This window comes from Opisthocomus hoazin, chromosome 14 (assembly GCF_030867145.1).
Source record: "Opisthocomus hoazin isolate bOpiHoa1 chromosome 14, bOpiHoa1.hap1, whole genome shotgun sequence".
In the NCBI taxonomy this organism is placed as follows: domain Eukaryota; kingdom Metazoa; phylum Chordata; class Aves; order Opisthocomiformes; family Opisthocomidae; genus Opisthocomus; species Opisthocomus hoazin.
This window is the reverse complement of record NC_134427.1, coordinates 22,616,792-22,630,947: the sequence shown is the minus strand read 5'-3', so window position 1 is coordinate 22,630,947 and position 14,156 is coordinate 22,616,792. Positions and strand designations below refer to the sequence as shown.

At 41.8% G+C, this 14,156-nt stretch overlaps 1 protein-coding gene and 1 long non-coding RNA gene across 5 annotated transcripts in view; one reads left to right on the top strand and one right to left on the bottom strand.

Annotated features, from left to right (window-relative positions):
- C14H8orf48 (chromosome 14 C8orf48 homolog) overlaps positions 1-14,118 on the bottom strand; it is a 21,630-nt gene extending 7,512 nt beyond the window's left edge. The window contains exons 1-5 of one of the 4 annotated variants that reach the window (XM_075435153.1): positions 13,989-14,118; positions 11,696-11,948; positions 9,334-9,480; positions 2,432-2,664; positions 81-233 (exon numbers count right to left, since the gene is read on the bottom strand). In XM_075435153.1, coding sequence (XP_075291268.1) covers positions 81-233; positions 2,432-2,664; positions 9,334-9,480; positions 11,696-11,726 — 564 coding nt within the window. In that variant the 5' untranslated portion in view covers positions 11,727-11,948; positions 13,989-14,118. The remainder of the gene's footprint in view (positions 1-80; positions 234-2,431; positions 2,665-9,333; positions 9,481-11,695; positions 11,949-13,988) is intronic. The other 3 variants (XM_075435156.1, XM_075435155.1, XM_075435154.1) reach the window with 3 other exon arrangements.
- Positions 14,062-14,156, top strand: part of LOC142363083 (uncharacterized) — a 54,104-nt gene continuing 54,009 nt past the window's right edge. The window contains exon 1 of the long non-coding RNA XR_012765470.1: positions 14,062-14,156. This is a non-coding gene — a long non-coding RNA (uncharacterized LOC142363083).

Genomic DNA, 14,156 nt, shown 5'->3' with positions numbered 1-14,156 from the left:
GGGGAAAATCTGGATTACAGATTCTTTAGTCACAGTATGTACAAAACGTACCACAACTTTTTTGAACAACATTTGCTTACTCTAGAGTAAATCTGTTCTTCCAGTTTCTCTTGGATTAACGCACTTTCCATTAGACTCTTCTTTTGTCGGAGAAAGGCAACCTCGGCTAACTCTGCTTTCTGCTTCTGACAGTCAGGGCACACTGAAGGTTCATGGATTTGAGCTTCTGTCACCTGAAAGATGAGACTGTGATGCAATGAGCAACGTCTGTCCCAGCAAGGTGGCCACTCCACTGAGAGCAATCAATGAAAATACAGAAACTGTCTAAAGACAAAAATCTGGCAGTTGTAAACAATTCCATAACCTTTGTCAAAGTATCGCCCTGATGAGCCTGCCTGAATATTCTCGCACTAAATATATTTGCCTTTGCCCAGGTATTACCCCTTCCAGCACTGATAACGTCGTTTCATTTTCAATTACCTACTTGTATCTCAGAACCATAGCACTGATCTCTAATACACCATTTCTTCTTGTAATAGGCAAAGTTTCCCTGATGCTTGAGGTTGTGTGGATATTACTGACTTCTTCCACAGAAACTATAACAGTCAAAAAAAAAACCCCAAAAAATGAAGCTGTGTGATTGCCAACGAACACATCGGTGACCAAACAAAACCAACTGTGAGGATACAGTCATACTGGCAAAAAAGACTTTTTTTTTTTAATTCGTACAACTCATTTGACCCTTGGTGGATGCTCAGCACAAATTACAATTTTGCCAGTGTAAATCTATACACATTTTGCTTGTGTTAAATACATTTAGAGCACCACCAGCCATTAGTCACTCTTGCTTAATGAGTACCTGACATTCCTGGAAGCCAGCTGGTGCACACTAACCAGTCTTCCCCAACAGCAAACACACTAACTCCTGAAGGCTCGACTAAGTTAAATAAACATGTTTTACTCCATGTTTCAAACACTTGATCATCACAACTCAGTAATAGCAATTGTTAATCAGCAATAATTCCACCATACATAACTGCCTGTCTGTAATGAGGCTATAGGAGCAGCAGTGTTCCTATGTTGACAGTATATGTAAGGCCTTAAATACCAACCATAGCGGTTACAATTATATTTACAACTTCTGAGAGGTAAATAAACTCTAAAGCAATGCGTTCAAACATCTATATGCAGCTCGGAGTCAGAACACAAACAAAATTATACATTTTGCTTTACAAAATAAACAGTACTACTCACTAATTCCTATTAGTTTATCCACCATGAAATCTTCAGCATATTTAATAGCATTAGACAACTCCCAGTATTTGTAGATTTATAAAATATCAATAATTTTATCTGATTTAATTTACACAGATTCCATCTGGTTACACAAATGCAATAAGCTGCCACAAAAGAAGTGGAACGAATCCTAGAAAGTCATGTCTCAAGCCTCTCTTCTTCCTTCATTTCTTCTCCTCTACATAAATATGTTATTAAATGGAACTAAAGACAGAAGCAATCACATAGCAGTCAAAGTTATTTTTCTTAGAAAATGTATTACCACACCATAAGAAAAATAAAAAGGCAGCAAGAACTCTACAAAATTTGGATGTGGGTTGGTCAACATTAACATAATGAAAGAATGCAGATTGCTGAAATTTTGAAACAATTTAAACAAACAGAAAACCTGAAATAATCACCATGTCAGAACTGACTTTTAAAGTATAATTCCCTGCTCACCTGCCACAGGCTCTGCAGAGGAATGTTACTGCTTTCACTACGATATGGGGCAATAAATTAAATCCAGCAAATGCAATAGAGATAAACTACTGTAACTATTATTCAAAGCTCTTTTTTTATCAGAAATAACTTTCCCAGATGCAGACATTGTGAACCTATTTCAAACAAAAGTATAGAAATAAAGGAAGTGATGTAACCAGGATTCTGGTGGACATGCTTTAATTCTTAGTACTATCCAAGAAAGCTGGGAGCAGGGGCCAGGTTTTGCCTTTGGAATACTTTTAATACTGGAGTAACAAAGACTCCATAATCAAACAGTACGCAGAATATTTCCACAAATAACAGGTGCAAACGTAACCAGGAAACAAGGCTTTTTTTCTTCAGTTGACCCAGGGCTTCTTATGGACCGCAATAACTGACCATCCCAGCCTCACCCAATCACAAAAGTCACTATTTTATCACCAGACAATATTCCACAATGATTTGATCATTTACTAACAACAGTTCTGCAGCAGTGTATAAAACTAAAAGATGAGCAAGGTACATCCCGAGACCTCCAGTGAAAACCTCTTTCAGAGGCCTGACGCAGCATCAGCAAGGTCTGCCCGATTTAATTCTCACATCACAGCTTTTTTTCCCAGTGGTTCTCCCAAAAGCATAGGCAAAATCTAAATTTTTTGCTTCCTTGCAGTACCTGTTTAGCAGTCTCTCTGCTGTTCTTCAGGCGGATTCTGTTCATCAGCCGATCAGGAACAACGCAGTTCAAGTCCTCTCTCTCGGGTTTCTTTGCTGTGAATCCATGCTGCAGCTTTCTCGATTTGCCACCATTTGCCTGCTTGGAGATCAGCTGCTGACGCATCTTGCTTATCTTCACGGTGCAAAAAGACTGGAGAGCATCCAGTTCTCCATCTAATAATTCGGTAATATCTGTCAGGTGTAAATCAACAAAACAAAAGCGCCAATTACTGTATCAGGGAACAAGAAGAATTAGTGCTCTGCTATCTGTGCGACCTCACATTATCTGTGTAATAAAAAACCAAACCTAACGTCAAGCCTAGAGGCAATGACTCAAACGACAGCAGCGCAGAATTTAAATAAAAATCTGGATGATAACTGCAGGAACTTGCACACTAAATGTCTCTATGAATAGTCTCCAAAGAGGGGAGGGGATAAGAACCCTAAAGAATTAGGCTACTTAACCATACAGCACAAATATATTAGTAAATTAAGTAACTTAAATGCTATGATATTAAACAAACTGAGTTTCAATGACTGCCTAATACTGATTTAGCTTCTTCCTACCTGGAACCGCAACTTGTTGAAACAAAATGAATTAACACTTACAGAGAACTACTCATCTAGTAACTCTCAGGAGCAATTCATAAGGCACTGAGAAATTAGAGGCAGCGTCTATTGAAGTAACTCTGGAAAACACCTCAAATATATTCTACAACCTATAGTGAGACTTTTTTTTTTTTTTTGAGGAAATGCAATTCTATTAGCAAATACATTCCTCTAAAGCTTCAATGATCATTTCCAAAACCCTTTATGCAACTTTGTTTAAACAATATCACTCTTTCACCTTCTCTTATCACAGAATAGTAGGGGTTGGAAGGGACCTCTGTGGGTCATCTAGTCCAACCCTCCCGCCGAAGCAGGGCCTTCCCAATGGCATGTAATAAATAATATACTTCAGAGAGGCAGGTAAGGATGGATTTACAACTTCACTCTATGCTTAGCGGGAGATTTTCCACAGGCTTAAACACAGCCGATCAATACAGACCAGCTAACATGAGTAATTGTGTAACGATTTCAGTATTTCACAAGCACCAGCATATAACGATGCTGTGTAGTACTACCCAGCCTTAGGAGATACCACTGTCTTCAGCTACTTCAGCAGGGGAGAGAACCGCTCCACCTTTACTACACAGCTCTCGCTTTTATGCGGCTACTGAAGCCCAACTAAACACTTTAATGTGTGTAATTAAGGGAGAAATGAGAAGATGAAACATTACAGTAAGCATTACTAGAAGCCTTGTGAATATATTTGCATAGTGCTAACACTAAGACAGCGTTCCCTCCTCAGGACTCCATTCCGACACCCAAAAAACATCAGACAACTAATAACGACTACGCAGGCAAGCTACGGTCAGTCTGTTTTAACTCAAAGTATTCAGAAACAAATGATATTGCCCATTTAGCTGGGAAGTAGGATTATAGCATTTAAACAATCACTCCATATTGTCTGTTTCACTCATTTTCAGTGACTAAATTCAGTTTTACTTTTTCTAGACAGGCACTGCATATTTCGGGGTGCTTTGTCTGACAACCGGTGCATTGGCATTCCAGCCCTGTGGGGCACTTCGGCATAATCACAACACAAATCCTTAAAGCACTGAAAAATATGAATGTAAAGCTCTGCCTAAATATGCTGCAACGAATTTCGTCTCAAGTACACAAGATACAGGTGTAGAATTTTAAAGGATAAGCAGATCTGTAGTTAAGACTAAGCAAAGCAGGAATTGGTGAGCTTTGCTTTACGGACAACAAGGAAAAGATGTGATTTAAGTGCAAGTACCACTGTTCAGAATCAATCATCATAAAGCAACTTCTTCCTCCTTAGAAGACGATGTATCAAACTGACTAACGACAAAAATATAGTGATACTTTCTAGACAGATGAATAAGAATTAACAATACTACAAAATGCAAATTAATTCTTCTTGGGTGGGATCATAACCTTTTGAGCGGAAACCACCATTTCAGACATCAGGTCATTTCCTTACAACTGCAATGTAGAAACCCTGTAAAACAGTGTAAATCATGTGCCTCTACTAGGTTTCATTGCACCAATAAAATAGTGGCATATTCATTTACGCTGCACATAGCATGAATAAAAAGATTTAAGTTACTGCTGTGGGGGAGAAAAACAACCCCAGAACAAAGCATTTACTTATACTAAGTTGAGTACCCAAATGCATGAGTGGAACACATAGGGTGGTCTGCTGAGCATTTTGTGACAATTTAATACCAGCCTAATTAATTGACTTCAGTTTCTCCTGACACAAGACTTGTGTGCTGCCACACACCCATCCAATTGCTCATTTACACCTACGGACATTAGAAGAAACACCAGCAAAGAGAACCGCAATTTTTAAACTGGACTGCACAACCACTTTCACAAATTACTTGTTTAATATTAATTCATGTTTAACAGTAAATAAGCTCAGAAATAATAAAAAATATCAAGGATGAAGGACTATACTGAAACAGCAACAAAAGATGATGAGCAGAGTCAACACAGTTAAATTCTGGAAAGTTAGTCTTTTAACTGCACAATGATTATTTACACTTTCAGATTTTCTTCTAGGTGTACGAGGTTCTCCTGTCCCTTACTGAAAGAAGGGAGACGTGCACAAGAGGATCTATGCACCTGCTTTGGCGGTTGGTTTTATTTCTTGTGCCTTTCACATGTTCCCTCCTTTCCATCTTTGAACCAGACATGCTCGAATGCTCAATCTCCATTTGTGGTGGCAGACTTAAATGTCACGGCACAGCTGCCTCCAGAGGATCCCTGCCGGTGCCAATTACTGTTCCAGAACAACGTTTTGCTGATGCTTGGTTGCCCCAAATCCTGCATTCCCACATCCTCTTTGATGGAGAGCACTAAGGCAGCAATGGGTGACAAAGGAGCAAAACCAGACTCCGGAACAGACATGAAGCCAGAGCCATGGCTCACACCGCAGCAAGGTCACAGAGAACAGAGTAATTAGAATGTAAAGCACGACAAACTGGACCAAGAAGCTGCTCTCATTACAGAAGCACTCAGGGTGTACCAACAGAGACCAGCTTATCTCCACGTCCACACCCTAAACCCTGTTATGTGGTTTATAACTGCGACCTACATAGATTCTGCTTTCTGTATGCAACTACATCTTTAAGTATGATATTTTAAATCTGCATGAGCAGAGAAAAGTAAAGAAAGTCTTTACTGAGTTTCCTTTTCCTTTGATGTCTAACTTTGATTTAATAGGAAAATAAGTAACCATTTTGTCATTATTATGCTCCACTAATTCTCTGTTTTAAGAAGAAAAACTGTAAAACAGTTCAAGGAAAGATTACTGTGAAAGGCAGCAACTCATAACTACTCCTCAGAAAGATTTTAACTCTGCATCTCAAGATAACATTTTTCCTAGTTATCTAAATTGCATTTGTACAACTGAGCGCAGCAGTTCAGATTAACATGCTGACAGCCTGGTCAACAGTGTTTGAAAGATTAGTGCAGATAACACAGAACTGATATGAGCAGTCTGAAATACCAGGCTCTTTATTACAAATACGAATTTAAAGCAAGTAAAGTTCCTCCAGCGTGGTGAAGGATACCCTCAGTTTCCACCAACAACAGTGAGATAAGACAGCAGTAAGAACCTTGAAGAATCCATGTATTTTGGAAGAAACTCATTCTTTCCCAGCTCCATTAAGGCATTAATGAACTAGACGAGCTTTCTTTACAAGCAGAGGTTTCCAGATGTTGCTGGTTGGAATTTCCCCCATCTAGCCTACACTAATACTCTTTTATTACAGAACCCGAGGAAAACTCTGGAATCTCAGGGCCTAACTAGGTCTGCAGGAATTCCACAACCTGCGCATGTTATCAAGCTTTGGTGCTGAAAATCTGAGGAATAGGAAGGAGAGTCAGTACAGACTCTTGGATGCCTGCGCCCTTCTCCAAACAGCGCAGCAGGATGCTTTCTCAATTCTTATAAATAGACTACTACTCCTCCTAATAAATACTTATAATAAACTACTACTGCTACTTGGTAAGTCAATAATTAAATGCATGGCCATATGCAAATTTGTTCACAAAGTGAATATAAACCAGATTTGCTCAGAAATACTCTGAACAAGCTGGAAAAAAATGTGATGCAGAAAAATAAACACTTCCTGTTCCCTCAGTGCACATATATCTCTGTGCACATGCCTGCGCCTTTCACCTTAACAACCTGAACCACAGCTGTTTATTTGCCTGTGTCTTCACTGGCCTTTTTTACTTTTAGATTTCTCACCACTAACACCACTATCACAACAATAATGGTTAAACTGGTAATATTGACTGAACTGTATTTCAGCCACAAAAACTGCCTGATGCTGCTCAAACGTTCCTATGTCTCTAAATAACACATATTAACAACTAAAGTTCTCTCACTTTTGCCAGCAACAGTGCAGTGGTAATGCCACAGAAAAAGAAAGGAGCAAAAAGCTTAATGCAGACATGTTACAAAGGTGAGAGCAAACTTCTGAATACAACACAAATCAAAGCATTAAAAAGCCCCACTTGACATTTCAGATACATCTAAGTTGAAGAACTGCACTTTCCTGCAGTAAATTTTAAAGATGACTAATGGTCTTTGGAATAATCTATACGGAATTGGGGACTTACCGTGATGCATTCGTCTAATAACAGCTAGTTGCTACAACACTGGGGTAGAGGGCCAGAGAACAGGAAGACAGAAAAACAATTATGACAAAAATTTCTCTCTTCTCTTGAGGCAGCATCAAAGTTTTTCATCTTTCAGCCCACAGAGAAAACTGTGAAAATGGAGAACTACATTCCAGGGAATTTCCATCCCGCCCCCCCCCCCCCCCCCCTTAAACCCTATCAGTAGTGAGATATTAAAAAGAATTTTTGTTTTACTACCTGAAGACAAATTCAGAAGTACCACACATGCTCAGTGTGTACATCAGTGATTCTGCTGAATTTACTGATTGTGTAGCACTCTAGTTCTAGGCGTGCTCATCTTCTACTGTATTTTAAAAAAAGATCTTCAAGTCACTAAAATCATTAAGAGGCTTGGGGGCTACCAAATACTGAATTACTAAGTCAAAGAGAAGCAGGCATTATAGATGTCAGTACACATAAGTTGCTGTGCTTATTTTGTGTGTATATGTTAAATATTCTGAAATAAAAAAATGTAGTACACGGCCAAGTATGATTGACGCTGAGGAATCTGGGGATACCTTGTCAATCACGTGACAGCGTACTGTGTTTGCATGAAAGAAGCGTAAGCATGAACCTCATTTTGTGTCTTCACACTGACAGTGGTTGGAAGCCCTGTAACAAGGTACCTGAAACGTGCTTAGCTGCTAAGCTGACAAGCGATAGGACAGGCGGACAGAAGACAATCCACCACTTCATGCATCAGCGCAACCTCATGAAACAGAACCTGCTACTCCAGACTGAGTGACCACTCTGACTCTCCTTGACCATCAAAGTGCGTAAACCAACGGCAGAACGTTCCCTCACGCAGAACTACGAAAACCTGAAATTAAGAGGATAAAACCTTCTCAAGTGTCACTTCCAAGGGAAAGCACTGTAGAGATGAAAAGCTTCCTCAACCTTATACTGTTGTTTATCATTCATTCAATGAATCTGAACTCATCAGGCCCTTCCCAATCTCTCTGTGAATCAAACGATCACAAGATTCTGATGTCTTTTAGGGAGACTATCTCAGAGGAGCTCGCCAGAAGAAGCCTCTCTACTACAGATGAGATGATCTATATTAACTGTATTCTCACTGACTATATGGCAGCCTTGGAAAACCAGTAATAGAAAGGTAACAGCTGAAGATGAGTCAGGAACTCACAACACTGACTCACCACTGCTGTGAATGAGCTATACAATTAAGAATAGCCTACAAATGATCTTAGGTCACCTTTTCCTATAAGACATGGACGGTTTGAGGATGCTTGTACGCAATGCAATGCTTTGAAGTACCTAGGCAGGAGGATCTCCCTGGTTAATCAGTCTTACAGGTGACCTGCAGAACTTCTGAGTTTGTTCACTTCTCGTGTACATACAGTCTGGGAAGTTTCCCATTTTGCTTCAATTATTTTTTGCTCAACTACAGCTTTCTTGGTCTTTTTTTTTTAATTAAAGATAGTATCTCTGACCCACTTTTTAGAAAGACTTAAGCAGGACTTGCATCCCACCATCTGCTCTCACAGTTGCTTGCATAACCAGTACACTCAAACGGCATCCTTCCTCCCTTCCCCATACACCACATCGCTGTGTTGGCTGAAGCTGCTCCGTTGTTCCTGCCCAAAACTGGCGCCCTGCTGCCTCCCTCAGCTTGGGAAAGGAACGAAAACACGGAAAACACAGCAAACAAGTAGTTCTTGAATTAACACTACTGATTAACAAGGGGAAAAACATTTCGCACAATAAGTTCTGAAGTCATGTTTACTTTGGAGGGAAAAAACTCACACTCCTAGTACAGCTAGAGAGCAAAAGAGAAAAACTAAACAGCCCAGTAAAACAGTTAAATTTAAAATGTGGATACATTTTTTTTAATGTATTTATTCAGCTCTTGTGATACTGCATGACTATGACAATGTCACTACGTCAGGAGCATCAAAGTCATGTGTGTTATGGGAGACAAACTGCTTTCCGAGAAAGCATAGAAGAGAAATTTCATACTTAATTACCTGGCTAATTAAGCCAGGATAAGTACCTGGCTTAACTTTAATAGCTTGTACATAAAAATTAAGTCTAGTTAAAAAGTTTACATCCCCTTTCAAAAGAAACAAGAATTATAACCTCTACTAAAGTCACTGAACTCATCAGCACGAGTTTTGATGACGGATTTGTCCTGCTTAATGCCAGCTGCTTTGTTTTTCAGATCAATCCGTTTTCCCGTGACATCTCTTTCTACAGCTGCAGAATTCGCTACATCAGACTGCTCGCCTACAATGAAAAAAAACAAGGTAGCTTTGAGCATACATCGTAAAGAAAGCGGGACTACAGAAAAACAAAGTGGGAGGCAAATAGTCCTCCACTTGAACGTGATAGCTTTCCCTGTTGAGGGAAAAGAAACCCCAAGCCATAGGACTACACAGACGGTATCAGTGATCTCAGGGTGAAAAGCTGAGCCAGCTTCTGTCCCACAAAGTGTCTCACATTGCTCATTTCTAATCACCCCGCTGAATGATAATATAGGATACACTGAGAAAAACAGAGACTACTGCTCAGCGCTTGTTGACACATTCAATTCTATCTGTAATGCTAACTTCACCTCCATCGACCCCCTCTCTCATTCAGCCCCATCACTTATTTCCAGCCACGAACAGGCTCTTCACTGGCGGCAGTATAGATGCAAGATCAAAATAATGTGGGACAGGGGAAATACAAATATCTGTATCAGTTCCCCGTTCCCCAGCTTGTTCCAGCGCAACTCCAGCTCTGCAGAAACTGAGCAAAGATGTGAAAGGGAATAGCTGGGAAATGACAAAAGGCTTAAGAGGCCTGAAAAGACACCGCCACTGACAGCAAGATGCATACGGCATGGTCCTGTTCCAAAATACTGAGCACACTCAGGAAGCGTCTGACTCCTCTACCCTGCTTTCAGTGTACTAACAGCAAATTCTGTGGGCTTATACAAGGAAATAATGTGTCCCTACAGGGACACCAGCATGACAGGTTTTCTGTAGATTCTATTATTTAAACAAGCTGTTCTTGGTAAGATATATACCACAGAAAGCAATCGCTTTCCCAAGATATTTTTCTATGAATTATTCCCTAGTTTCTCATTTAACTGGTAGTATTCGGAAGACTCCATAATCTTATGAAACATCAACCTTGGGAAGATAAAAAGTGGTAACACTTCTTAAAAAAAGTCTATGCACACAGCAAGGATTCCTCCTAACATGTACTCCTTGATGCCAGAAATAACAATTTCAATGGTTAGACATGAAATAATTTAAAAAAACCTTTGTTATACCTCCAGAAAATAAAGGTTTATTAAAACCTACCATTTGTAAGAAACAAAAATTTTAAGCAAAACTGTTAAATTGATCAGACACTGTTCAATCATATCAATGTAGCATGAACTGACACCAAGGCAAGGATCATCTCTTCATTCAGATTTTTGAAGCACTGGTATCTAATGCCATATTCTGTACTACAACAAACTAGGTTTACATTCATGTATATGTATCAGTCAGCAAATTTTGTCCTGCATTGTTGGGATTTCATGCCTACACAGTATTTTAAAATTATAATGATAATGGTGATCATTATTACTGCAGAGTGGAAAAAAAAAAAAAACCCACAGTAAAATGTTGCATGGATGAGGGACAGGAGGAACATCTCTACTGGACTCCGTCACAGCAGGAAAAGAAACAGGTTGCCAATTTTGAAGTACAGACAAGGTTAATTATATACTGACATACGCCAGCTGACCAAGTTGAAGTGAGTGGAATGAGACTACAAGAGTAGCAGCTGATAGCCATTAAAACATATCTTAAGTCTACACCACTTTTAAAAATATATTAAAAGTGTCATAGGTAATCCTTAAACCTATAATGTTTATATAAGCTGATGAGCTCCCAAACAGAAAAGAGATTTAACAAAAAATATTCACCTCAAGTATTCACAATACTTACCAGACTAAACTTGGAGAAAAAGAGAATGTAGAAGAATGAGAGAACCCCACAGAGACAGAAGAAAATCTAACAAGACATTAAGGCAGCTAGCTTACGTCCTGCTGCCTGCTTCTTTGTCACTCACCTGATACAGCTTTAAGGTACTCTCTAGCCCTCTTAAATATTTCAGGTCCTGGAACCTTCCCTGTGCCATTCGAAAAACTATTTTACAGCCCAGCTACTTTTCAAACATGGTAACTCAGTCTAGACATCTTACAGAATTTTTTTAACATGCCAAGAGAATTTCACCCTTCGCAAGGAAGGATTTCCACGGCCAAACGACACCCTTCTGCACGTAGCTGTCAGCAATTCCCGAGAGCACAGAACACAGATCCAGGCAGCACACAGAGCTTCTGTTGCTTTGCACAGCATGAACACCGTACGCAATGTTTACTTTCTCATTTTTGCTGATTCAGGTCTCCACTGCACTGATTTAAAGCTGTGAAAGACAGGTCTCCAGCACGGTAAGCTCTACATACCTGCATGGTTTTGCCCTGCCAACCACGACATGCTTGCCAACGTATCTGACACAGCAGACCTCTTGAAATCCTCTGTGGAACACACGATATGGATAGTTCACTCTCTCACTGCCGGCAGGCTGCTTCCTCCTCACCGAAGGGCTCAAAGGTATCTGCTGCAGAGTTCAAACCAGAGCTACTCCAACTCGGGCTCAATTCTGTTCACCACTCTTCATAGTCACCAGAGCCATCATCTGAGGCAGTTATCACAGCACTGCAAATAAAAACAAAAGCACATAACAGGCTCAATTACACAGGAAAAGTGACTGGATTACTTATAGCAATGGGGGCCATATGGAGGACTACCACAGCTCAGCACACACCCAATTTAGCTACCACCACAGGTGGATGAAATAACCATAGCACACCGATCAAGGCAACACCCTGCAAAGTGTTTCTGCTGCTCAAAGTAGTGCATCATTAAGATCTGCTGGGTAAGCACACAATAACAATTATCACTGAACATTAGCAATGAATTCTGAGCAGCATTCCTTTCAAATTTGTGGTGAATTACAGTAACACTTGGATAAAATCGTTCATGAAAAAAATAATCTCCTCAGATTTTGTCTAGAAAATTAAAAAGAAAACATAGCAAGCACCAGCCAGCCAGCTGATGCTCTCAGATGATGAATCATGCTCCCAATGAGAAATAAAGTTCTCCAGATTCAAGCTCCAAAACAAAACAGACCTCGGATAGTTACCCATCATGTAACAGACATATTTTAAAGCTTTGTTCTTACTTATTTCACCCTTTTTTATTAGAATGATGCAATCCCCCTCCTCCCTTTGAATTTAAGGGCCTAAATAACTTCATCCCGAATAATTTTTCCCCAATTTCCTCCCTACTCTCATAAAGTAAGGAGAGTAAATGCATGGACAACACCCCTCTGGAAAGATGCTTGCAGCAGTCACAGTCACAGCTCCTGCACTGCAAAGCTGGGAACCCCAGCGTGGTAACGGCAGGTAGACATTCTGTCATGCCTGAAATTTGGGTATGCCACTCTATTTGGTGTTTGTTACTGGAGTTCAGGCAACTTCATTCTAAAGGTGCTGACTTTGCCTGTTTCCCTACTGAATATGCTATGCTGCCCGTTTCACATGCCACGTCACTGCCAAAGTCTTTCTGCACACTGAGTAAAGACCCTCTGCCCCTAAAACAACTTATTTCCCAAGGCTACACTTCCAAAACTCATCCGTAGAGCCAAATATCTAGGTCCAAAAGTTTTCTTTTTGCTTTAACATGGTCCCAAAAATCAAAAGAATTGTTGTGACCTAAACTTTAAATATTAATAAACGCTAAGTAATTCTTTTCTTCATTACCCCACCAGTGATTCAGGCTGGAGATTGGTTATTAAGATCAGGTCTACCAGAGAAAAACAATAGGACATGCAAACAGAGAATCAGTTTGTCCTCCAGCCCATGGTCGACCCAAGCGGTTGCAGCTGCACAAGCAGCACGTGGATGGTTAAGGAGTGAGCAGATGAATTTTAGCAAGCAACAGAATCACAGAATCACAGACTGGTCGGGGTTGGAAGGGACCTCTGTGGGTCAGCTGAACGTCGGCAGCAACGCAGCTCTGTCCTCTCAGTGGGCAAAACCACGCCGGCGACACACCACGCTCACCAAAAAGCTCCATTTCCACCAAGAAACAGCTGCGTGAGAAACCCTTCTCCACACGCTTTCTAGTTAAAATCCAGAGGCAACAGAGGCGGGGGGGGTTGATCTGTCTGTGGTTTGTTGTGGTGTTTCTTCTTTGATTTCACAATCCTGCCTTTCCAGGCTGAAAACGTGAGTTTTTCAAAACTATTTCATTAATATTTTAATCGACAAAGTCTCTTTTAGAAAAGCCTAAGGTGAAGCGGCTGCCCCGGCTGTCTCTACCCACGCTGGGCCTGTCTGCCGCCTCAGCAGCTCCATGCCGGGGACAACACCACCCCCCCCCCTCCATTAACTTCCCAGCCCTGAGGTGATCTGTCTCGGAGAGGGGGCTCGGGCCATCTCCGGCCTCCCCCCGGCCCCCCGCTCCCCCCCAAGCCCCGGCGCCGTCCCCTCCCGGCGCCCGCCTCTCCTCCCACCGCCGCGGGGCTCCTCGCCCCGGCCACCAGCCCGCGGGGAACCGGCAGCCTGCCCCGCCGCCCCCGCTCCGCCGCAGGACGCTGCCCGCGGGCGGCAGGGAGAGGCCGCCGAGCCCCGGCCGGCGCTGACGGGCCCGGCCTCGCGGAGGCCGCGCACCTCACCCCGCCGCCTCACTCACCGCGGGCCCCGGCGCCGTCCCGCCGGGAAGGCCGCTGCCCTGTGCGCCCGGCTCCGCCCCGGGGCCCGGAAGGGCGGCCTGAGGGCCCGGCGGTGTGTGAGGGCCCGGCGCTGTGAGGGCCCGGCCGGAGGGCGGCAGCTCCCCGCCAGCTCCCTCGGGCAGCCGGGG